The sequence below is a fragment of the Panthera tigris genome, chromosome A2, assembly GCF_018350195.1.
Source record: "Panthera tigris isolate Pti1 chromosome A2, P.tigris_Pti1_mat1.1, whole genome shotgun sequence".
In the NCBI taxonomy this organism is placed as follows: domain Eukaryota; kingdom Metazoa; phylum Chordata; class Mammalia; order Carnivora; family Felidae; genus Panthera; species Panthera tigris.
This window is the reverse complement of record NC_056661.1, coordinates 94,547,336-94,571,372: the sequence shown is the minus strand read 5'-3', so window position 1 is coordinate 94,571,372 and position 24,037 is coordinate 94,547,336. Positions and strand designations below refer to the sequence as shown.

Sequence of the window (24,037 nt, the reverse complement as noted above, 5' to 3'; positions counted from 1 at the left end):
TTCTTGAAGAAAGAAATTTTTCTTACACTGCTATGGTGAAAAATATTAATTTCAAAATTAGTAGGATTAAAATGTCTAAACCGTTATATTTTCATCTTTCTTATTAATAAACTTAGTATTTTCTATAGGTATAGTACTATGTACTCTTTACAGTTCCAGAAGAAAGTCTTAAAAATAAATCAAGATTCCTTCTATGTATTCTAGTGACTTAAAGGTGTCTGATGAGCAAATGCTATGAAAAGACTAAAACAACAAAAACAGGTTCTTATGGGTCTGCCTTAGTTTCATTCCTGTGGCTGACCTCAAGTGACATGCAAAACAACTACACCATTTATAGCAAATCAACTTGGTCCTAGACTTTGGGTTTGAATAGAAATTTGAAAGCGGGGCAGACATTTTTTTCCACGTCTGACTTGGGACTCTACTGTGGAACTGTATATAAGCCTAAACCTAGGACACAGGCCAAGGCATGTTCATAATCACAATCATCCTTAAGAATGTTATCACATAAGGGAGTCAAGCAAAAGCCCTAGAAACAAAGTTTTGCCTCTGTTACTTAGTTGCCTAAATATTTAAGGGCTGAGGTCCCAACTACAAAGAAAGTATAATCCATAGAATGGAACAAACACAAGTAGGTAAGTAAAATCACCTAAATGAGTCAGGAGTCCTAAGGCCAAGAGGACTTAAAGGCACCTTGAATGGATTTATTAATATATCTAAATAAAGAATGTCAAAGCCTAGAAAAAGGAAGGCGTGAGACAGAAATGTTGGCAGTACACATTCCACCACAGTCCAGGTGCCGTGAGACTGCGAATTCTGATCACTCTGGGAAAACCATACTTAACACAGAAAGCAATGTAAGGGGTTGTAGCAAACAGAATTTAAGAATTTCAGTCCACAGGCATGACTTTTCCTTCTGTGAGATGGATACATCAGGTTATCATAGCGTAATGCTATGGAACATTTGATTCCTCTAATATCCTTTAATCTCATGCTCACTAAACAACTTTCTATTATTATTATTTGGCGTTTCAAATTCATTTGCCCAGAGAAAGAAAGTAAAATCCAAAGAACCTGAAGCATGCAGGTCCTGGTGATAATCATTTCTCACTGTAAATTAATAATCTCATCTTCAAGATTTAAACATTTAGCCTCTTGAACTTGGAAAATCTAGCTCACCTCTGAGATAGCTCAAGTCTCAGATGATAGAAGATAAAAATCAGAATTATTTTTTCTTCCAAGATTTTATTTAAATTCAAGTTAGCTAACATACAGTGTACTTCTGGTTTCAGGAGTAGAATTTAGTGATTCATCACTTATATATAACACCCAGTGCTCGTCACAACAAATGCCCTCCTTAATGTCCATCACCTATTTAGCCTATCCCCTCAAAAACCCCTCAGTTTATTCTCTATAGTTAATAGTCTCTTGTGGTTTGCCTCCCTCTCTGGATAAAAACCAGACTTCTGAGCCTACAAGTCAAAGGCCACAATATGCACTATATAAATTAACTAAGGCAACAACAGCTATACTGTGAAGCCTCTTGAGCAAAATCCTATCAGCTTTTTTCTTGGTATCACATATTCCATCCAATGTCACCATAAGTGATTACCAAATGCTGAGCCTTCTGACTTCTGTACTATAATATGACATTTAAATCACTTTAATCTCTTAAATTGCAGTGTTTTCACCTGTAAAATAAATACCATTTCTTCTATCTCATAGAATATGTTTGAAGCTAAAAGAAAATGAATGTATTAATGTATTTTATGCACATTGTGCTATGTAAAAATGTAATATCTTAGTATACTAGAAAGTATCTAGAAGGCATTTGGAACCTATAAGAAAATAAAATTAGTTCACGGAGGTCAACTTCAGTTGAACTGTTAAACAAGTACTTAGACTTGGAATATTAACATCTGTTAATACTTCTATTTCCTGATTTTTCTATTGGGGAGGAGGAATCCTCATAAAACAGTGTCACTTAATTCAAAATTGTCCAACATGTGATATAACTGCAAGCAACAATAATTCTTCATTCAACTACTAAATTCATGGTTCATTTTTCTTAGTACTGTTTATTTCAAAATATATGGTTTTAAACCACATATTTTGTGTTGGAAAAGACAGCCCTGTGGTTGAAGATACAATCCCTCTATTTTTAGAAACAGACTTGAGGGAGTGGGGAATAATATACTTCTTGCTTGTGACCACTGCACCATGGGAAGTTCAGAATATTATGAGTAAAGAGAATGAGGCTGGAATCACCATGACAGTTTCAACCATCACCCTAATGCTCTAGTCCCTCAGCTGATCTGATGGAACTACTGCTCAGGGGGAGTCATTCAAAGTTTAAAAAAAAAAAAAAAAGAGAGAGAGAGAGAGAATTTTAAAAATATATACATAATAAAGAAGAGACTAATAATTGGGGTGCCTGGGTGGCTCAACTGGTAAGCATCTGACTTCGGCTCAGGTCATGATCTCATGGCTTGTGAGTTCCAGCCTCAGGTCAGGCTCTGTGCTGACAGCTCAGAGTCTGGATCTTGCCTCAGATTCTGTGTCTCCCCTCTCTCTCTCTGCCCCTTCCCTGCCCATGCTCTGTCTCTCTCTCTCTCAAAAATAAATTAAGACAAATTTAAAAAAAAAAGACGAAGAAGAGACTGGTAATAAAAGCATTCTGCTAACAGAGGCACCTGGGTGGCTCATTTGGTTAAGTATCTTACTCTTGATTTCAGCTCAGGTCATGATCTCATGGTTTGTGTGATCAAGCTCCTGCATCAGGCTCTGCACTGACAGCGAGGTACCTGCTTAGGATCCTCTCTCCCTCCCTCTCTCTGCCCTTCCACCACTTGCGCACGTGCACTCTCTCTCACAAAATCAATGAACTTAAAAAAAAGAAAAATTCTGCTAGCATTCAAATAAACAAAGGCTTTCCCCCTATGAAAATGAATTATTTGGGGCACCTAAGTGGCTCAGTCAGTTAAGCATCTGACTCTTGATTTCCGCTCAGGTGTGGAATCAATGCAGAGCCTGCTTGGGATTTTCTCTCTCCCTCTCTCTGCCACTCCCCTGCTTGTGTACTCTCTTTCTCTCTCTCTCAAAATAAATATTAAAAAAATAAAATAATGAATTATTTGAGTTTTAAATACTTTCAAATAATACTGCCTGCTGAATATAATAAATACAACAAAATCCAATTTCCAGGCTCTTATAACGAGACCTAGAGTATCTCTCCACTCTTCGCTCCTGAAAAGGCTCACTTTTGTTTTCTTTTTAATTTCTTTAACATTTATTTATGATTTCTGAGAGACACAGAAGATAGAGTGTGAGCAGGGGAGGGGGCAGAGAGAGAGGGAGACAGAGAATCCAAAGCAGGCTCCAGGCTCTGAGTTGTCAGCACAGAGCCCGACATGGGGCTGGAACCCACAAACCATAAGATCATGACCTGAGCCAAAGTTGGACACTCAACTGACTGACCCACCCAGGCTCCCCAGGAAATGTTTATTTTTATTGCTTCATTTCATCATATTATACATGTTAAAAATATCTTTATAAAGGCTCACTTTAAAAAAAAATTTCTTTTATGTTTTATTTTTGAGAGAGAGAGAGGGAGAGAGAGAGCGCGCGCAAGTGGGGGGGGTGGGGGGCATGGAGCAGAAAGAGAGAGGGAGACACAGAATCCGAAACAGGCTCCAAGCTCTGAGCTGTCAGCCCAAAGCCCGACGTGGGGCTCAGACTCACAAGCTGTGAGATCATGACCTGAGCCATAGTTGAACACTTAATCAACTGATCCACCCAGGAGCCCCTACAAAGGCTGACTTTCAAAGACTATTTCTGGTTAAACTATTTTTTGCTACCTATATATTTTTAACATCTTTTGTCCTGGGTCTTTATGTACACTCCACCCTCTAAAATGTCCTTCCTATCTCTATCAGTTCAGATTCATAATGTATTTGCTTATTTACCAAATGAATACTGAGTAGCTACTATGTGCCACACAGAACTATTGCTGAGAAAATGAAATATAATTAGAGAGAGATTATTCCAGACCTGCCTCAAATATCCTCTCCTCCTAAAGCCTACCTTGAGTCACTTCCTTTATGAAGGCAGACCTTATTAGGAAAACATGGATGGTGAAGAGGATGGAGGCAAGAGGGGGCAGTGCAGTAAAACACAAGAAATATGGCTCTGGGCCAGCTGTATGGATTTGAATCACAAGTCTGACAAGTGTCAGTAGGGTACCCTCAGTCAAGTCATTTAACATAGGTGAACCCCATTTTCTCTTTTGAAAAACAAATAAAATATAACCTACAGAGATGAGTGGTTTTTCGGATTTAAGATTATAATCTTATGAGATATGTTGTGTATCTATGTATATATAAATATATTCTCTAGAATACATATGTGTGTGTGTATAAACACATACATATACACACATACATATTTATATATTTATACATAATATATAATATATATGTGTGTTCATACATAAAAACAAATATAAATATGTAAATTATATATATTTCCCCCCTTTTCCTCTATTACCACTTATTTGCTAAATAAGTATTCCAAGCAACTTTATAAAACATAACTATCATGAAAGGAGAATCCACTATTTTTTCCTAAATAAATCCATAAGATTTCATTTTTTCTTGGAAATATTTTCAGAATTTCATAACCACTGGTAAAATGAGTAGAAATACTTATAGATGAAAAGAAAAAAAGAATGTTAATTATGTTTATAAATTTAGATTCTCCTGAGAACTCACTTTAACATAGGCTGATCACTTCCAAGGAACTCAGTAATTAGTATTATCTTAAAAACTATTATTGTAAGACTCCCAATTGCTTTTGAAATAAGTTGTTTTATATAAAGAACATTTCTTAATTATGAAATTTTGTAATTCATGTACATAACAAAAAATATAAACACTTGCATAAAAAACTTCAATTATAAAGCTGCTGTACATTGGCTAACTTCCTTAAAATAAACATACCATTTCATATGTTCTAATTTTCTCTTGTAAGAAACTAATTTGCATCTTGAAGTCTTCTTTCTTTTTTTGATAATCTTCTAATAAATGGTCTTGTTCTTCCAGCTGTTGCTGATGAGTGAGGATCTGTTGTTTGGCTTGCAACAAATCTGCAGCTGTGCTACTATGAGTGCTGTTTCTCAGAGTTTCACTAGCCTGTAACTTAAAAACAGAAAGAAACCCCCAAGTTAAATTCTGAAGTGATTACGCTAGGGAATAAACATCTTTTGGGCTATTACTCAGCTCACAATTGCTCTCTGGGATATCTGCTAGATTCATAGGCTTGAAACCCAAGCAAACATGCTGTCATGGCTTATCAGATGAGTATGGGCACATCATACAAGCTGAACAGTTAAGATTATCCCATGACAAAGCAGAAAAAGTCTAATAAAATAGGGAAGACTAAGGCAGACCTACAGAAAGAAAGGGGGCCTGAAAGACAGTACTTCCTGGATTCCTGATATCCTTCTAGTTTCTGATTCCAATCCCTTTCAGAGGCCTGGTTGTATTTCCACCTTGAAATCTGTAATATAAGCCTGTATTTAAATTTCTCCCTTTTGCTTAACCTATCTCAAATTATTTTCTGTACTTGCCATCAGAAACCTTGATTAATACAATTACATTCTTATGGCTCTGATTAAAGGTAAATGGAATATATTCTGTCTGGATACCGTTTTAGAAAATAAAATAAAATCATACCAAGGTTGGCAAAGGTAGGATGTGGCTACATGTTAATTTCTGCAAAAATCCACCATCAGACTTAAAAGATATTGTAGGCTTTCAGTATACAGACAAGGATGAACAAAGAAAATAACAGCAAAGAAACCACAAAAGAACTAGTTAAATTCTTGGTTAACATAATAACAGGTGTTCGTTATTTTTTCCAACATGATACATTATAAGCAGATGTGATTTTAAGTTTAAATTTGTTTTAAAACTCATGAGCATTTTTTAAAAACTTCACTACCAAAAATCTAATAAATTTTGTTCTATTACTAATACTTACATGCTGGAACTGAATCTGTAATTTCTGACTTTGTTCTGTCAACTCTAAAAATTCTCTCATTGTCTCATCCTTTTCTCTTCTTGCTTGTTGTAAATTAGCAGTAAGCTGGGTTATGATGCCATCTCTTTGTTTAATGGCAGCTTCAAATTCTTGTAACTAAAAGACATCAGTGAAAGTATTAAGTGCCAGACTTACTTTCTTTGAAGTTTATATATTTTGAATTTTTTTTTTTTTAACGTTTATTTATTTTTGAGACAGAGAGAGACAGAGCATGAACGGGGGAGGGTCAGAGAGAGGGAGACACAGAATCTGAAACAGGCTCCAGGCTCTGAGCTGCCAGCACAGAGCCCAACGCGGGGCTCGAACTCACGGACGGCGAGATCATGACCTGAGCCGGTCGGCCGCTTAACTGACTTATTTTTAGAACAAAACTGATTATTAGTACAGGCAACTATTCAAAAATATACAAAACACATTGTCAGACTGTAACTAAAAAAAAATTTTTTTTTAATGTTTATTTATTTTTTAGAGAGACAGAGACAGAGCACAAGCAGGGAAGGGCAGAGAGAGAGACGGAGACAAAGATTCTGAAGCAGGCTCCAGGCTCTGAGCTGTCAGCACAGAGCCCGATGCAGGGGTCGAAATCACAGACCATGAGATCATGACCTGAGCCTAAGTCGAATGCTCAACCAACCAGGCCACCCAGGTGCCTGGGAAGATTATAATTTGTAAGCAATCTCATCCATATTTGAAAAAATTACCTTGCAGAAATTGGTTTTACTTCCAAAACAACTTAAAAAAAAATTACCCGATGAACAAAATACACTAGGTCTAACTTATCGATTATCTGCTTCTAGAAGGACAAGTGCCTTTATATTCAGGGGTGCCCCAATCTGTTCCTAGGCAACATCATCATAGACATGTTCGATTCTCACTTGTTCCTGGAGAGGATGAAACTAAAATGTATTCTGTCGTCTTCATCAATGGTCTTTTTCACCTTGGTTTCATAACTGACTGCCACAAACAACAGATGTCATTTGAACCACAAGAGGTCCCTTTACAAGGACTCGCTGACATTTTTAATGAGTTTAAGTCATAACATTCTGATGCGGTTTGCACCATATTTTCTCTCAGGCTGATTACAAAAACATCTATTCTACTGAAGTGCTTTCAGCCTAGCTATCTCATAAAGTTAAACAAAAGATTCCAGATTGTATTACCCCTATTCATGGACTCTTAGTGTTAAGCAAGTTGTTTATGATATGTATAAGAATATTATGAGATAAGTTACTATGACTTAAGTTATGTACTATTTACATATGCTAGCATTCAAATTTCCTGTTTTTGTTTTTGTAACAAAACAAAGCCACATAAAGTAGGCATACCTGCTGTAACCCTTCAGTCCCGTAGGTGGCTCTCATTTCTTCTAGTTCTCTGTTCAGCTCTTCAATCTCATGTTGTTTGCCAGCCAATTCATTTTCCATCATCTCTAGGTGGGTCTGACTATACTGTGCTCCATGTTCAGAATAAGAATCATCAGCACCAAATTCTTCTTCCTAAATCAATCCAAGATATTTAATAATTCATACTAACAACATTCCTCAGGAAGAGGGATTCAAATATTGAATTCCATAGTAAAGTCCACTTTAAAATATCACTTATCAACTGAGAATTTACTGGAATGACTGGCTACTTTGTTATTAATGTGCTATATACCTTAAAAGCAAAAACAAAATATCTACAAATTTGGTTATAACTGAGCTTTATAACAAAAGACAGCTAATTTTGTTTTGTTAAACATTAAAAGCATTTAGAAATCACACACAGAAAGAAATGCATGCAGGAAACAGCTTTGTTAGTAAGCCAGATGGTTTTTGATAGTGTAAAACATTAGTATCATAAGTAGTTTTAAATACTGTACCCTTAATAAATTTGTGGGCTTTCCTGTTCTCACCACAAAACTGCAACCATTTACCTGTACAAAAACAATTTCCTGATATATTATGATTTTAGATAGAACTTTATTTAAAGCTAACAATTATAATTCTGCTAACTGTATTCGTGCATATTTTATGGATAGGGAAAATGCCTCATTGGCAAAAGAGATACAGCGATTAAACTTAAATATATAAAAGACATTATGATCATTTCAAATGCCAATGATTCCTAAAACACTTGAGGGCTTACAATGCAGAAGACATTGCACTATACATTTTTGTTTACATGAATCAAAGTTCTAAGTGCAGTTTATATTTTGTCTTCAGAAGGGGAATTATAGACCTCAAGTTACTAAAATCCTCTTCTACAAAATGCTGCTTATAATCATTTAAATAATTGTTTTTTGATTAAGCTCTATTCATTTTAAAGTAAAATCATTTGCTTGTGCAAATTCACTGAAGGTTGGTAATCAGGTCAAAGGGTATGAGATGAAGAGGTAAACAACACTCCCCCAACTTTTCCCTGGGGAAATGACAGCCATGCCAACCCTAACTGATGTAGAGATTTTCCATAACATATTACTGCCTCTACCACAAACATTTGGGGATGGGAGGAAGAAGGATGACAGAGTACGTCTCCTGGGTTGACCTGGTGGGAGATTAATTTCAGGTCAATTAATCTATTTAACAATCTCCTCATTCCCCCCCAACAGTGCACAAAAGAACTTTATTCCTGCTTACATCTTAATTATTCACAATTCTACATTAATAGAATTAATAGAACAGAATTCTACATTAATACAATCCAAGATAATGAAATTTTTACTGCTGAAGTATATAGGACAGGATATCCCAGAATTAGGGTATGAACCACATCCCTTTAAAAAGTGGAAGCACTGCAGCACCTAGCTGGCTCACTCAGTAGAGCATGTGACTCCTGACGTAGGGGACTCTGGACCTAGGGGTTGTGAGTTCAAGCCTGCCCCACTTTAGGTGTGGAGCCTACTTAAAATTAAAAAAAAAAAAAAAAAGGTGAAGATACTATTTAGGAGTTCTTTAACAGAGTTTTATTCCTTGGTTTTTCTTAAAACTAAAGTAAAAAAAAAAAAACCTCATCTTTATGGCAACACAATATTGCAGTATGTGAAAAACTATCAGAAGACAGGAGTACTAAATCTATTAAAATTATTAATATCAAGTCACTTGAAGTAACTTTCCAATTAAATCCTTCTAAATTTCAATTAGCTCTTCTTGATGCTGGAACAAAGCATTTTAATAAGCATCTGCTAAAATGTTTGCTTTATAGTAACAGTGTTATGAAATGGATTTTATGAAAAGCTTCAAATATAATAGTAAGCAATGGATACTCCTTAAGTAGAGATGATATAACTCTGTAATAAGTTACTGATTTATAATTGTATCCAATACATTATACAGCCAATGTTCAGCTTAATTTTTATCTAACTTAAGCAAAACTACATTTGAAAAACTCGTATGTATTGGCTTCTTAAAATACAAGACCATTTTCAAAACTTAATTACATGTTCTTATAATAAAATAAAAATCAGTATTAATAAATTTTAAAAATTTAATACCATGTAAATAGGTAAAAGATTATTCACCAGCACTAAACTAAAATAAACTATATTCTGAAGTTAGAATAGAAATACTCAGAATATTGGAATCACTAACAGTTAATATTAAATTATTCTATTGTTTTAATGTGGATAATATTTTATTGATACCTAAAGGATAGAGCATTCATCCCTTCTTACATTAGTCTTCTAACACCATACTTGGTAAACTGTAATATGAAAGTAAATTAATAACGTGAAACATGAAGATTAGATTGACAAACTCCTTCAGCTAAAGAAAACTCTAAACTTCCCTTAATCTCCTTTTTTTACTGTGGCATTTGTCAAAGTTATGTAAACCTTTAGGCTGCACTAATATATTCTTTCTGAATTCACAGATTTACTCAATTTACATGGATAACATGTAGACTAGGGAAAGTACAATTCAGGTACATTTTAAATTTTAAAATGTTCTGTAGAGGTAAGTATCACCTCATAAAAATACTGCTATTCAGAAAGATTCAGAGGACGATCTTTTTTATAACCATAAAATGGCCTCACACCAAAACTTTTTCCTTTCACTGGACATTAATTTAAAGACAGACTATTAATATCCTTATAATAATTTATACTTACACATATTCAAAAATATTAATAATGTTTTAATAAAGTAAGAATCTGACGGTTCCTAAAAGTGTATGAGAATTACAGGAGTTCAATGTGCCTAGGGGAAATTGGAGCTAAGTAACTAATGAGGCTAAAATCATTTATTGAAAGTCAAGTTGAATATCAAACACATTGCACAACTTAATATATATACAATTTTTAATTGTCAATTATACCTCAATAAAACTGATGCAGAGAGTGAGAAAAAAATAAGGTGAGACTAAAACAAAACAAAACAAAACAAAACACCATACCCAAGTCAAAGCTGGAAGGCTAAGTTTATATAACTTTATGGCTAAAGGCTATGTCTCCAACTCCAGCCTGCCATTTCAGAAATATCATGAACTGTATAAGCGACTTGGTTAAGAAGCACTGAATAATCACATGAAATCCATGAGAGTGTATGCTCTACTATCATTTCATCTTTCCATACTTAGCATAGCACATTTATTTACCTATCTTGTGTCTAGGTTGCCTACAATATTCACAGCTTCCTCCAGATAACCCTGCTCAAAGAGTATCAATAAAAATATTTCATGTTAATATGGCATTTTGGATATGAAATGTCCCTTCATGAAGGACTTAACAGATTACATATAACTTAAATTAATTTGTAAGAAGGCTACTTTTTTATCCAGTCTGATTTCTCTAGTATATGTAATTGCGTATATATTTACTCAAAACCGATCTTATTAGGTAGGTCATAGGAAAATATTATTTAATTATTTCTAAGCCTGAATCCATCAGTCAACCCAACAAGAATACCGGCCAAAGAAGTCAAGAAAATTAAATGCACACCATATTTATATGCAGAAAATTTCTAAACTAGTAATCATACTCTGAACTCCTTTTGAGAATAATTTGTTAAAAGAATTCTCATTAATCATTTCATATGCTTAGTGGGAAGAGCACATTTCTACTGAAGAACAGTAAAAAAAAAAAAAAAAACCAAAACCTTTTTTGATTGTCTTTTATATACTAAACACCATACTAAATATTATCAGATAACCCTCACAATTACACTGTTAAGTAGGTATCTTTGTTTACAGATGAAAAAAACTACATTTCAGAGTTTCAGTGATGGGCCCCAGTTGATACACCACGGAGGTGATGAAGGTGAAATTTGAACACAAGTTTCCAAAGCCCCTGTTGTTTTATGTTACCTTACTTCCCTACAACCCAGAAAAATGACAGTGATATTTAAATAACACACAAGATAATTACGTAGCCCACAATTAAAAACTGTAATTTTGAAATTTTAAAAATACTCAAGGGCAAACAAGAGTAGTCAAGATTATTAAACACTGCAAACCTGGCATTTGTAATGAAGTTGTAATCTATGTGTTTCCTAGAAAGGAATTTCCTTTGGTGGGGAGGATGTGATACTAAGAGATAATTCCTTAAAATTTCCAATATGAAAAGAATTACAGGGTCAATTTACGTCTTAATTTACAAATTTCATTTACTGATGATTCTTCTGCCTCCTGAAAGTGTGACTATGGCTTACAAGTTCCCTGTAATTCTAGCTCCAGTCACACCAGTTTTAACATCACCAAAAGTAATGGCTAAAGCCTCCACAACTAGCCCAGTGTCATGGATTCAACCAGCCTCCATGTTAGCAATCTTAATGGGACACTACCAAATACTTCACAATCAATTTTTCTGCTGTTTTCTACAAAGTGAATATGTAACTTTGTCATAGCATAACCATTCTGAATCCAGGCCAAAATATATAATATCACAAGGGTTATGATTGAAATCTGGTCAATCTGTCAAAAATTATTTCATAAATACCTGTTTTCAATGTAATCTTCTAAGAAACTATTTTTTCAAATTATAGGTCATTATTCAATTTGGTTTTTGTGACCAGCATTAAAAAGAGAAAGTATCAAAGGATATGTCACATAGCAAAGAGAAGTATCTTTCCTGAAATTTTTGTTTGGAAAAAAATTTCACATGTATGTATAGGTATATATTTATTCATGTACACAATCATTCATGTATACAATAAAACATATATATAATTATACATGCAAATATATAGAAGTTATACACATATACACATAGAATATATTTCTTGTTGAATCATTGTGAACATATTCTAACTTTTATTTGCAGGATTTACATTTAAATATTACTTGTACCTTAATTCAAAACACATATTTATTAGGTATCACAGATAAATAGTTTGAATACATTTTTCTGGACCTCACAATACCCACCAGTTTTATAATTTAAAAAATCTAGGCAAAAAATATCTTATTGTAGCAAGAATTTCCAATATTATCGTTTTTTAAAAAGAGAACTTGCAAACCACAATCTTAATGTTTTTACCTTTCAAATCTATATTAACAAAAACTAAAGTTTACTCTCTTATCCCAAAAGTGAGAAAAAGGCTATATAAATTTAATCAAATTTCACAGGCATATAAGAGATGGTCTGACCTGTAGCCATTTGGCTTATTAAAAAAAAAAAAATTCAACTTAGTGTAAAGAAAAAAATGCATTTTGTGCAGTCTTTGGGTGTCCCAAAGACAAAGGCAGTTCAAGAACAAAAATACCTGAAACTTTTAATCAAGAAAGACACTATAAGAATTATGGCATTATAATAGGGGTGCCTGGGTGGTTCAGTCAGCTAAGCAACCGCCTCTAGACTTCCCGATCTCATAGTTTGTGGGATCAAGCCAGGGCTGACAGTGTCGAGCCTGGCTGGGATAGTTTCTCTCCTTTTCCCTATGCCCCGCCTCCGCTTGTGCTTTCATTTGCTCACACTCTCTGAATAAACTTAAAAGAAGAAGAAGAAGAAGAAGAAGAAGAAGAAGAAGAAGAAGAAGAATTATTATTATTATTATTATTATTATTATTATTATTATTATTATGGCATTATAAAGAGAGAGAGAGCCAAGTAGAAAGTTCCTGAGCTCACCTCTCCCCACAAACACACCAAGGCTGCAACTACATATACCCCAACTCATTGTCAGAGAACAACCTGAAGACTAGCAGAACAGGTTTTCCACAGCTAAAGATACAAAGAAAAAGCCACATGGAAAAGGGTAGGAGGAGCAGAGACACGATCAGAAACTAAACCTCCTGTGCAGCGACCCACAAGCAAGAGAGATCTCACAGGTGTGAAGGCCCTCCTCAAGGAGTGAGGGGTTCAAGCCCCACAGTGGGAAGCCCTCATACTGTGTATATGCACTGGAAATATGAGCCCCCGTAAACATCTGGCCTTAAATTGGCTTAACTGGGGGAGCCAGAAGGCTATAAGAAACCAAGACTCTGCTCTTAAAAGGCCAGTGTACAGCATCACTTGCTCGGAGACCCAGGACAAGACAGCAGTTTGAAAAGCAGCTGGATTATATGTGAAAAAAAATTACTAATTTTAGGGTGTGTGCCCCAGGGGCAAGAATCTGCAGGAAGTTTTTCCAGGAATGGAAGTGCTGGCACGCACTATTTTTCTTGCCTTCCTTCAGCACAGCTGGGCCCTGGTTCTGACACTCTCTCTTCCTAGCACCACTCTCCCTGCCCTGGCGTTCCCCTGTGAACCCACCCCAACCTACTCAACTGCCCTGGCAGGGGCCCTTCCAAAGTGACTCCTGCTCTAGGGAGTCCCACCCACCTGCAGGCTCAAGACAGTGGCCACCAAGCCTCCCAGTCAGTCACACTGCGTACTACCCCACCTGCCAGCATACCTGCAGCTGCAGCCTAGCCTCTTGGCCAGCCTTGCCGGGGGCCAGCCCCATCCACCAGTACAGCTACAGCAGCTGCAGCCCAGTCACCATTTGCAGATGATAAGATACTAAATATAAAAAACTCTAAAGATTCCACTAAAACACTATCAGAACTAATCAATGAACTCAGTAAAGTTGCAGGACATAAAATTAATATACAGAAATCTATCGATTTCTATACTCTATCAACAAACTAGCAGAGAAATTAAGAAAAATACCATTTATAACTGCATCAAAAAGAATAAAGTATCTAGGAATAAATTTAACCAAGGAGGTGAAAGACCTGTACTCTGATACCTAGGGCACTGATGAAAGAAACTGAAGAGGACACAAATAAAGGGAAAGACAGACCATGCTCATGGGTCAAAAGAATTAGTACTGTTAAAAATGTCCATTCTACCCAAAGCAATCTGAACTATAATAGCATTTTCACAGAATAATCCTAAAATTTGTATGGAATCATAAAAGACCCCAAAAAACTGAAAAGTAATCTTGAGAAAGAAGAACAAAGCTGGAGGACACATAGTCCCTGATTTCAAACCATACTACAAAGCTACAGTAATCAAAACAGTATGATACTGGCACAAAAATGGATATATAGATCAATGGAACAGAACTGAGAGCCCAGAAATAAACCCATGTTTATATGGTCAATTAATCTATGACAAAGGAGGCAAAAATACACAATGGGAAAAAGATATTCTCTTCAATAAATGGTGCTGAAAACACAGGACAGCTGCATGCAAAAGAATGAAACCACTCTCTTACACCATACACAAAAATAAGCTCAAAATGGATTCAAGACCTGAAACCATAAAAGTCCTAAAAGAAAACATGGGGAGTAAACCCTTATACATCAATCTTAGAATATATTTTCTATCTGTCTTGTCAGGCAAGGGCAACAAAAGTAAAAATAAACAACTGAAACTACATCAAACTTAAAACTTTTTGCACAATGAAGGGAACCATCAACAAAATTTAAAGGCAACCTACTAAATGTACTAAATGAGAGAAGATATTTGTAAATGATAGATCTATTGAAAGGTTAATTTCCAGAATATATTAAAAAAACTCATAGCAGAGAGTATAATGCCAAGTGAAATAAGTCAGAGAAAAACAATACCATATGATTTCACTCATATGTGGAATTTAAGAAGCAAAAGAAATGAGCAAAGGAAAAAAAAAAAGAAACAAACAGACTCAACTATAAAGAACAAACTGATGAAGACTAGAGGAGAGATGGAAGGGAGATGGGTGAAATAGGTGATGGGGATTAAAGGGTATACTTATTATTATGAGCACTGAGTGTTGCAGAAAATTGATGAATCACTATATGTCTGAACCTAATATAACACTGTATGTATTATACTGGAATTAATAAAAAGAACTCATTACACTCAACACACACACACACACACACACACACTCACACACACACACACTAATCCAATTAAAAAATGAGCAAGAGGGCCTGAATAGACATTCTTCCAAAGAAGACATACATATAGATGACCAACAAACAGGAAAAGATGCTCAACATCACCAATCATCAGGAAAATGCAAACTAAAACCACAATGAGCTATCACCCCACACTTGTCAGAAACACTATTTTCAAAAAACATGAAATAACAAGTGTTTCTGAAAACATGGGACAAAGGGAATTTTTGTGCATTGTCAGTGAGAATGTAAATTTGTGTAGCCATTATGGAAAACAGTATGGCAGTCCCTCAAAAAATTAAAAATGGAAATACCATGGGATGCATTAATTCCATTTCCAGGTATTTACCTAAAGAAAAGGAAAACACCAATTCAAAAATATATATTGCACCCCTATGTTTATTGTAGCATTATCTATAATAGCCAAGACATGGAAGCAACCTAAGTGTCCATCAACAAACGAATGAATAAAGATGTGGGGTGTGTGTGTGTGTGTGTGCACGTCTGTGTATAATGGAAGATTACTCAGCCATAAAAAGGAATGAAATATGTGACAACATGGATAAGTGAAATAAGTTAGAGAAAGACAAATACTATATAATTTCATCTATATGTAGAATTAAAAAACAAATGAACATGTAAAACAGAAACAGACTCGTACATACAGAGAAAAAACAAACTGGTGGTTACCAGAGGGGAGGAAAAGTAGCGCAATGGGCTAAACAAGTAAAGGGGAATAAGAGATATAAACTTCAAATTATAAAATAAATAAGCTGCAAGGATGTAAAGTACAGCATAAAGAGTATAGTTAATAATATTGTAATAATTTTGTATGGTAAGGGTGCCTGGGTGGCTGTCAGTTAAGTGTTTGACTCTTGATTTCAGCTCAGGTCATGATCTCACAGTTTGTGAATTTAAGCCCTGAGTTGGAGCCCGATTCTCTCTCTCTCCTTTTCTCTCTGCCCCTCCCCTGCTCTTGTACACACTCTCTCTCAAAATAAACTTTAAAAAATAATAATTTTGTATGATAACAGGTGGTAACTACACTTATTGTGGGAGTATTTTGTAAGGTATATAAATGTCAAATTACTATGTTGTACACTTGAGACTATTATAATATTTTGTATCAACTATACTTCAATTTTAAAATAATGAATAAAAATAAATTTTTTTAGGGGGGCCTGGGTAGCTCAGTTGGTTAAGTGTCTGACTTCGACTCAGGTCATGATCTTGCAGTTCATGATTTTGAACCCCATGTCGGGCTCTGCACTGACAGCACAGAGCCTAAAGCCTGCTTCAGATTCTGTCTCCCTCTCTCTCTGCCTCTCTCCTGCTTGTGTTCTCTCTCTCTCTAAAAAATAAGCCTTAAAAATTTTTTTCAATAAAATTTTTTAAAAGAATATAAGGCATTACAGAAAAGGAAAAACAGTGTTGTTTTCATATGTAAGTTTCAAATTTAAATTCTCAAGGCTAGATTTTCTGAATTGCAAGCTGTGATTTTAAACTGAGATACTTCCCATATAGGCAACTTTATATAGCGTAAACCAGGTGCCAATTTATTTACTTAACCCTGGTTAATTATTTTCCTGATCAGATTACTAATAAGTATATTCCCAGCTTTTAAGCACATTAAACTTTTGGAGTATCAAAGTTTTCACTCCTATTAGCACTTCAAAACAGTAATTTGTTCATTTAAGAATATTAAGTTGTCTTTTTTCCCCCTTGTATTAGAAACCTACAATATATCAAAACTTATGGAATACACTGAGTGGCCGAACTATTTAAAGTAAAGAATAATTTTCCATATTCTCAAATTCTGGACCAAAGAAATGACAATGATACCTAAAAGAATAATAAAACGATAACATATGACATATATTAACAACACATAAAGAAGATATTTCCTAATGTGACAAATGCCTACATTACATGTTATCACCTATTTTAAAAATCACTGCTACAACATTAATTTCAATAAATGAATTCATATAATTCTACAGAATTCAAGCATTTGTAAAAAGCATTATTTAAAATGTGAAATAGTCTGTATAATGAAATATTTTACGGTGTTGAATATGGATACCTTATGACAATCATGTATCCTAGAATCTCAATATCACTTTCCTAGAAACTCAAGGCCTCTATTTAATTAAGGTCCAAGCTATGCAAACAGATTTAAGACCTTAGTTAACAATCTGCAAAAATATATAGAGAAAAACATAAACCTTCAGGTTTTCTAGGTCATTTACATTATATTTTGTTATGCTATATTTCATTATATTTATAAAAATACATAAGCATGTGAGTTGCAAGAAATAAAGTATTAATAATCAAGAAGTTTCAAAATCAATATAAAAAGTCAATCATACATAGTATTAATTTTTCTTACCTCTGAACTATAATCATCTGCTGTAGTTGAAATTTCACTTTCTGGCTAAAACAAAAGTAAAAATCAATTAGATTAAGGTCTTTTTTCCCTCCCACTGTACTCTATTAACCCATTACAATTAGTAACATATGATAGAAAACTCACATAAAAATATCACTAAAAAAACTAGTAAAAATTATTCAAGCCTTTAAAAAAATTTTTAAAGTATGTGGATTTTATTTTATTCATTTTTTTTTTTAAGTAAGCTCTACACCCAAGGTGGGGCTTGAACTTACAACCAACCCCAAGATCAAGAGTCACATGCTCTACTGACTAAGCCAGCCAGGTGCCCCCAAACCTGTAAAATTTTCACTGATTATGAATCACAATGGCTATATAACACATATGCTATTTATCACAAGGCATTTTTCTAAATATAAATGTTATCAAGAGGTACTTTCTTTCACACAGAGTCATACATACACTACATACAAATCATTTGTAAGACAAAAGCACCAAATAAGGTATCATCCCTCAAATTCTTACGTCTCTTTTAAATAAAAGATATTTATTAAAATGTTAGTCAAAAGGGTTCAATTTTTCCAAAAAGAAAAATCATTGGGGTGCCTGGCTCAGTTGGTAGAGCACATGACTCTTGATCTTGGGGTCATAAGTTTGAGACCCATGTTGGACCTAGAGATTAATTAAAAAAAAAAAAAAGGTTAAAAAAACCATCAAATCTTGATGCTAGAAAAGGAATAACAACTTGAAGAAATGTAACAGTCTTGTTGTTATTAACACCTTTGAAGCTTATAAAACACTTTCTAAGACATCCCTGTTTCATCCTTACATCCCTGGAATTTGGGTATGAGGTGAATGGCTTTTCCAAGCTTCCCTCAGCTTATAGGTACTAGAAAGAGCCAAGGAGGAAACTTAAATTTTTACTGCTTTTACTGTTCACCCACTCATCTAAGAATCTCATTTTACAAGTGAGAAAAGAGACCTAGATAGTCATTCAACAAAAATAAACCATCATTGACTCCTTTCTCACCTAGACTTTAAGGAAATTTTATTCAGCACTCAATACCAAGTTCTAAGCCTACCTACTCTCTGATGTAGTAATTGATGCCAAGAACAGAAAGAAACTTAACCCTATTCTAAAATTCTGTCTCGGTGATTCCTAACTTATGTGACCCTCTTTTAAATCAAAAATACCTTTTTTAGAAAAACATTTAACGTTTATTTATTTTTTTTGAGAGACAGAGACAGAGCATGCGTGGGGGAGGGGCAGAGACAGAGAAAGGGAGACACAGAATCCGAAGCAGGCTCCAGTTGTGAGCACAGAGCCTGACTCAGGGCTTGAACTCACAGACTGTGAGATCATGACCTGAGCCAGTCGGACGCTTAACTGACTGAGCCACCCAGGCACCCCAAATCAAAAATACTTTTATGACCGGGGCACCTGGGTGGCTCAGTCAGTTAAGCACCTGACTTCGGCTCAGGTCATGATCTCGCGGTCCGTGAGTTTGAGCCTCGCATCAGGCTCTGTGCTGACAGCTCAGAGCCTGGAGCCTGTTTCAGATTCTGTGTCTCCCTCTCTCTCTGACCCTCTCCCGTTCATGCTGTCTCCCCCTATCTCAAAAATAAATAAACGTTAAAAAAAAAATACTTTTATGACCTAAGCCCTCATGGTTCATGCACTTATACCCTTTAACCAGCTATAGATTAAATGTATATACTGTGTACTAAAAGCTGTGGTACTGAGGATAAAATGGTGAGCAAGACGTTCTTTGCAGTGGAAATGCTAACTCTAGCGAAAAGCCCAGATACTGATATGTTTTGCAGAAAAAATAACAAATACATATGCAAACTATAGCAACACCAGAGTTTATTTCAAGATAAAGAAAAAGGAAAGTATGGCCCATACATAAGAAAAACAGCAGTCATTAGAAACAGTCCCTAGCCATTTTAAATATGGTCAAGTGAATAAAATTAAGTGAATAAAATAAAGTCTAAAACACTAAAGAAAACTATAAGGATACTGCCTTACAAAATAGAGAAGATCACTAAAGAGAAATAACTTAGAACCAAAGAGGAGAATCTGGCTTGCTCCATCGGTGAAGCATACGATTCTTGATCTTGGGGCTGTGAGTTCATGTCCCATGCTGGGTGTAGAGATTGGTTTAAAAAATTTTTTTAATAATAAATTAAAAAGGGGGGCACCTGAGTGGCTTAGTTGGTTAAGTGTCCGATTTCGGCTCAGGTCAAGATCTCATGGTTCATGAGTTCAAGCCCTGTGTTGGGTCCTATGCTGACAGCTCAGAGCCTGCAGCCTGCTTCAGATTCTGTCTCCCTCTCTCTCTGTCCTTTCCCCACTTGCCCTCTGTCTCTCTCAACTATAAATAAGCATTTAAAATTTTTTTTTAAATTAATTAATTAAAAGTAAAATAACTGAAATGAAAAATTCATTAGAGGGGCTTAACAGATCTGAGGAAGAAGAAGAAAGAATCCACAAACTTTAATATAGTTCAACTGAAATTAGGCAGTCTGAAGATAAAAACAAGAATGAAGAAAAATGAACAGAGCATCAGATCTGTACAACAATATCAAACATACCAACATGCATAACAGGAGATCCAGAAGAAGGGGACAGAAAGGAGCAGAAAGAATATTTGAAGATACAATGTCTGAAAACTTCCCAAATTTGATGAAAAACACTAATCTACATATCCAAGATGCTCAATAAGTTCTAAGTAGGAAAATCTCAAAAAGATTCATTCTTAGGATGAACAGCAAATCTCTAACATTCCTGACCTCTTGAATAAAGCTCAAATCCTAAATAATATCTAAGTCTTTCTGTTTCCACATAAACATAACAGGGCACAATCCAAATTATAATTATTATCTGCCTTTTCCACCACTCTTTCTCCTAAGCATCCCAACCTTCTTTACTCCTGGTCTTAGTTGGTGGCTCATCCCACCCACCATCCCAATCCACTTTTAAATTCTCCCTCTTTGCTGTATTCTGGAAATTACGCCATTAATGAGAGGAAGAAAACTAGCCTCTGTTTAGGGCCTTCTCTGGGCCAGGTGCAATCTCCTGCCCCACATCTTTACCACCACTCATCCCCATCATTCTGTGATCCTTTTAAAACTAAACTTCCTACAGTTTCCAAATCACATCACACACAGTTTCATGTCTTTGTGAATGCTGCTTCTTTACCACAGAGGTTGTCTTGCCTACTTCTTTGCTGATAGCTAAAGCCGATTTAGCATTCTCCCAAATCATGGTATTCTAGGGTACCATATGCATTTTTGTTACCACAGCTGTAATCAGAGTACACAGCCTATCTTACATCTACCTTCCCCCCTAGACTGACTTTCCTAAAGGGCAGAGATGGTCATATCTACCTTTGCATCCGTGGTGCTGAATCCTTGATATATCACAGTTGTATTACAAATGTTTGTTGAATCAAGCACACAAAAACTGCACAGGGTGCTAATAAGTACTGTTACTACAACTTTCCACTTAGAATTCTAATGTTCAAAATTTAAATGAATACTTACTTCAACAAAGATCTCGTCACGTTTGATTATTGTGGATTCAGGAGTCACAGCTGTCCCTACTCTCTGAGAACTATTTATGTACATTTCATCACTCCGTGACTGCTCAAGATTCAAAGCATGGTATGCTGACACATCTTGTTTACTGCTTGAAGTTTTCTTCTTTTTTTTCTGCTTCTTAGAAGGATTCTGTCCATCAGACTGAGCTTTCCTTTGTCGAAACTGGGCAAGCTACAGAAAAAAAGAAGTTGTCATTATCATTAGATACTTGTTTTCATAGTGGTGATCAAGAAAAAGTATCTGCGGAGTTACTTTCTTTACAAGATCAAATCATCAGTGAAATAATAAAGGACAGCTATTAGAATCCTTAATATAACTACTGAATTGCAAAGAAGTAAGATACTTCTGAATAATGCTATTCAAATACTGAGAACTGAAAACGTCACGTCTAAAGAAAAAAAATTAGCCCAGAGATAGGCAGAATAAGGGAAAACAGGCACTCTCAGTCACTGCTTGGTCAGAGTGCAATCTCTGGATAAGAGTTCTAAATGCATTTGCTTTGTGAAATTTCTGGGATTTCTAATTTATACTAAATGTAATCAGTCCATGCAAAAGATTTAGTTGTACAAATGATCACTGCAGCCTTGTATCCAATGGGAAAAATTTTGAAATAATTCAAATGTCCAACAACAGTGCTTCCTATCCCCTAACCATCTGCACATCATCAGCAGCACTTCTGCAATGTCCTACTGCCATGTGTACTCATCATTAACTTAACATGTTTTAACTAGCATACTTATCTAAATTTATTTTAAAAGGAGATTTTCTATCCTGGTGTAAATTAAAAGCTAGTATTACTTGTGATTTCCTTAAATAAAACAGTAAACAGAAATGAATGTAATGAAAAATAAAACTACATTAAAATTTTAGTTAGGTATTACTGCTGAAGGTTATAGAGCAACAGGCAAGTGTTAAAGGAATATTAAGGATATATGAGCAAATAGACTTTTGGCTTATTGTAAGCAGATGGGATGAAAAAAAAACTAGAAAGGTATTAACTTTCTTACAGTACTATTCACTATTATTTAATACTGAATCAGGATACCACCTAAAATATCTTGTCACCACATAAAATCAGAAGTATGCATTACATACTTTGGGCAATACTGGATTAACTCAATTAAAGCAATATTAATGTAAATCATCAATAATAATAAAGATGTTTATACAAAAAACATGAAAAAATAACATGTTTATGACAGTAGTATATATAAAATAACATGCAATAGAACCGTTTCTTAATAAAATGAAAATGGTGTCCATCTTTTTCTCTTTTTCAACAAAGACACAGCCTTCAACAATTCTAACTAGCTTGAATTTTAATAACATTATACACATAGGCATAAATTCTGAAAGAATATAGCCACAACTTTGGTATCTCTCCAGATTGGAGATTACAGGTATTTTTCCTTATACTTATTCAAAATTTGCTTTTTTATGCAACAAATTTTCTAAATTTTATATGAAGCAACAACTAACCACCAATTATTAAATTTAATTTGAGCTATTTGATCATTGAGAGGAAAGAAACAAAGCATAGGAACAGGTGTAAACCCCTTTGTGTCTTAAAAAGAAGAAATATAGTATCAGTATATTAATTATATAACTACTTAGACCAAGCACATATGATATGAGGTATTAAAGCAATCTTAATAATGATGCTGATATTAACTATCAAAATATGTGACAAATACCAGAACCCAAAGAATAACATACAGCGTATTTTATATTTATTTTGTCTGTTGCTGATGAAGAAAAGTATGACCTATATAAAAGTGATTACTTAATAAATATGTCTAATTCATAAATCGGAAATATCAATCACTGACTTTGTAGAATGTAAAAATAGATCACATTAAAAAAAATTTTTCCCCAGTTATTTAGCAACTAGCCTGTTTTCCTACTTCATGCCTGCTTAAGGAACAGATGCAAGACCAGTTGCCTCTATTTGTACATTAGTAAGCTGCTGGAATGCATTTAAACTACTTTGGAGGATAGCAAATCCTCCATTAAAAATAAACGAACTGAAACACTATTATATATTATCTGTAAATAGAATCAAAGTCTAGGCACATTTTAAAAAGATCCTGCAGAGAGCACAAAACTAAGAAAAATGTTAATAATGACATTTTTAATATTTAAGTTCAACTTCAGAAACTTCTTAAAATTCCATGTTGTGTTAGAAAAAATACCCAGAGGAAGATATAAAGATGAAGAATTTTGTTTGAAATTCCCATTTGTTTTATATATATATATACATATACACACACACACATATATAATTTATAATATTTAAAAATTTTTAATGTTTCTTTATTTTTGAGTGCGTGCAGGGGAGGGGCAGAGAAAGAGGGAGACACAGAATCCGAAGCAGGCTCCAGGCTCTGAGCTGTCAGCAGAACCCGACATGGGGCTTGAACCCACAAACTGTGATATCATGACCTGAGCCACCCAGGCACCCTTATATTTAATATTTATTTCTATGTACAAAGGAGAAAACTAAAACTGCATTATAAAAAATTTTATTTTTTAAGAAACACCTCTGAGACAACAGTATCCAATGCTAAATGAACCCAAATGCAAAAGTTATTAATGGACAGATATGGATTAAAAGTAAAATGGATCTTGGGGTACCTGGCTAGCACAGCTGGAGGAGCACAA

The 24,037-nt window shown here is 34.7% G+C and overlaps 1 protein-coding gene across 5 annotated transcripts in view; it reads right to left on the bottom strand.

The window, feature by feature from the left end:
• AKAP9 (A-kinase anchoring protein 9) overlaps nt 1–24,037 on the bottom strand; it is a 151,512-nt gene that overhangs the window by 107,730 nt on the left and 19,745 nt on the right. For 3 of the 5 annotated variants that reach the window (XM_007076722.3, XM_042966211.1, XM_042966220.1), the window contains exons 2-7: nt 21,320–21,547; nt 17,774–17,818; nt 7,961–8,014; nt 7,425–7,595; nt 6,040–6,195; nt 4,998–5,195 (exon numbers count right to left, since the gene is read on the bottom strand). In XM_007076722.3, coding sequence (XP_007076784.2) covers nt 4,998–5,195; nt 6,040–6,195; nt 7,425–7,595; nt 7,961–8,014; nt 17,774–17,818; nt 21,320–21,547 — 852 coding nt within the window. Of the gene's footprint in view, nt 1–4,997; nt 5,196–6,039; nt 6,196–7,424; nt 7,596–7,960; nt 8,015–17,773; nt 17,819–21,319; nt 21,548–24,037 lie in introns of those variants that run through there. The other 2 variants (XM_042966231.1, XM_042966205.1) reach the window with 2 other exon arrangements.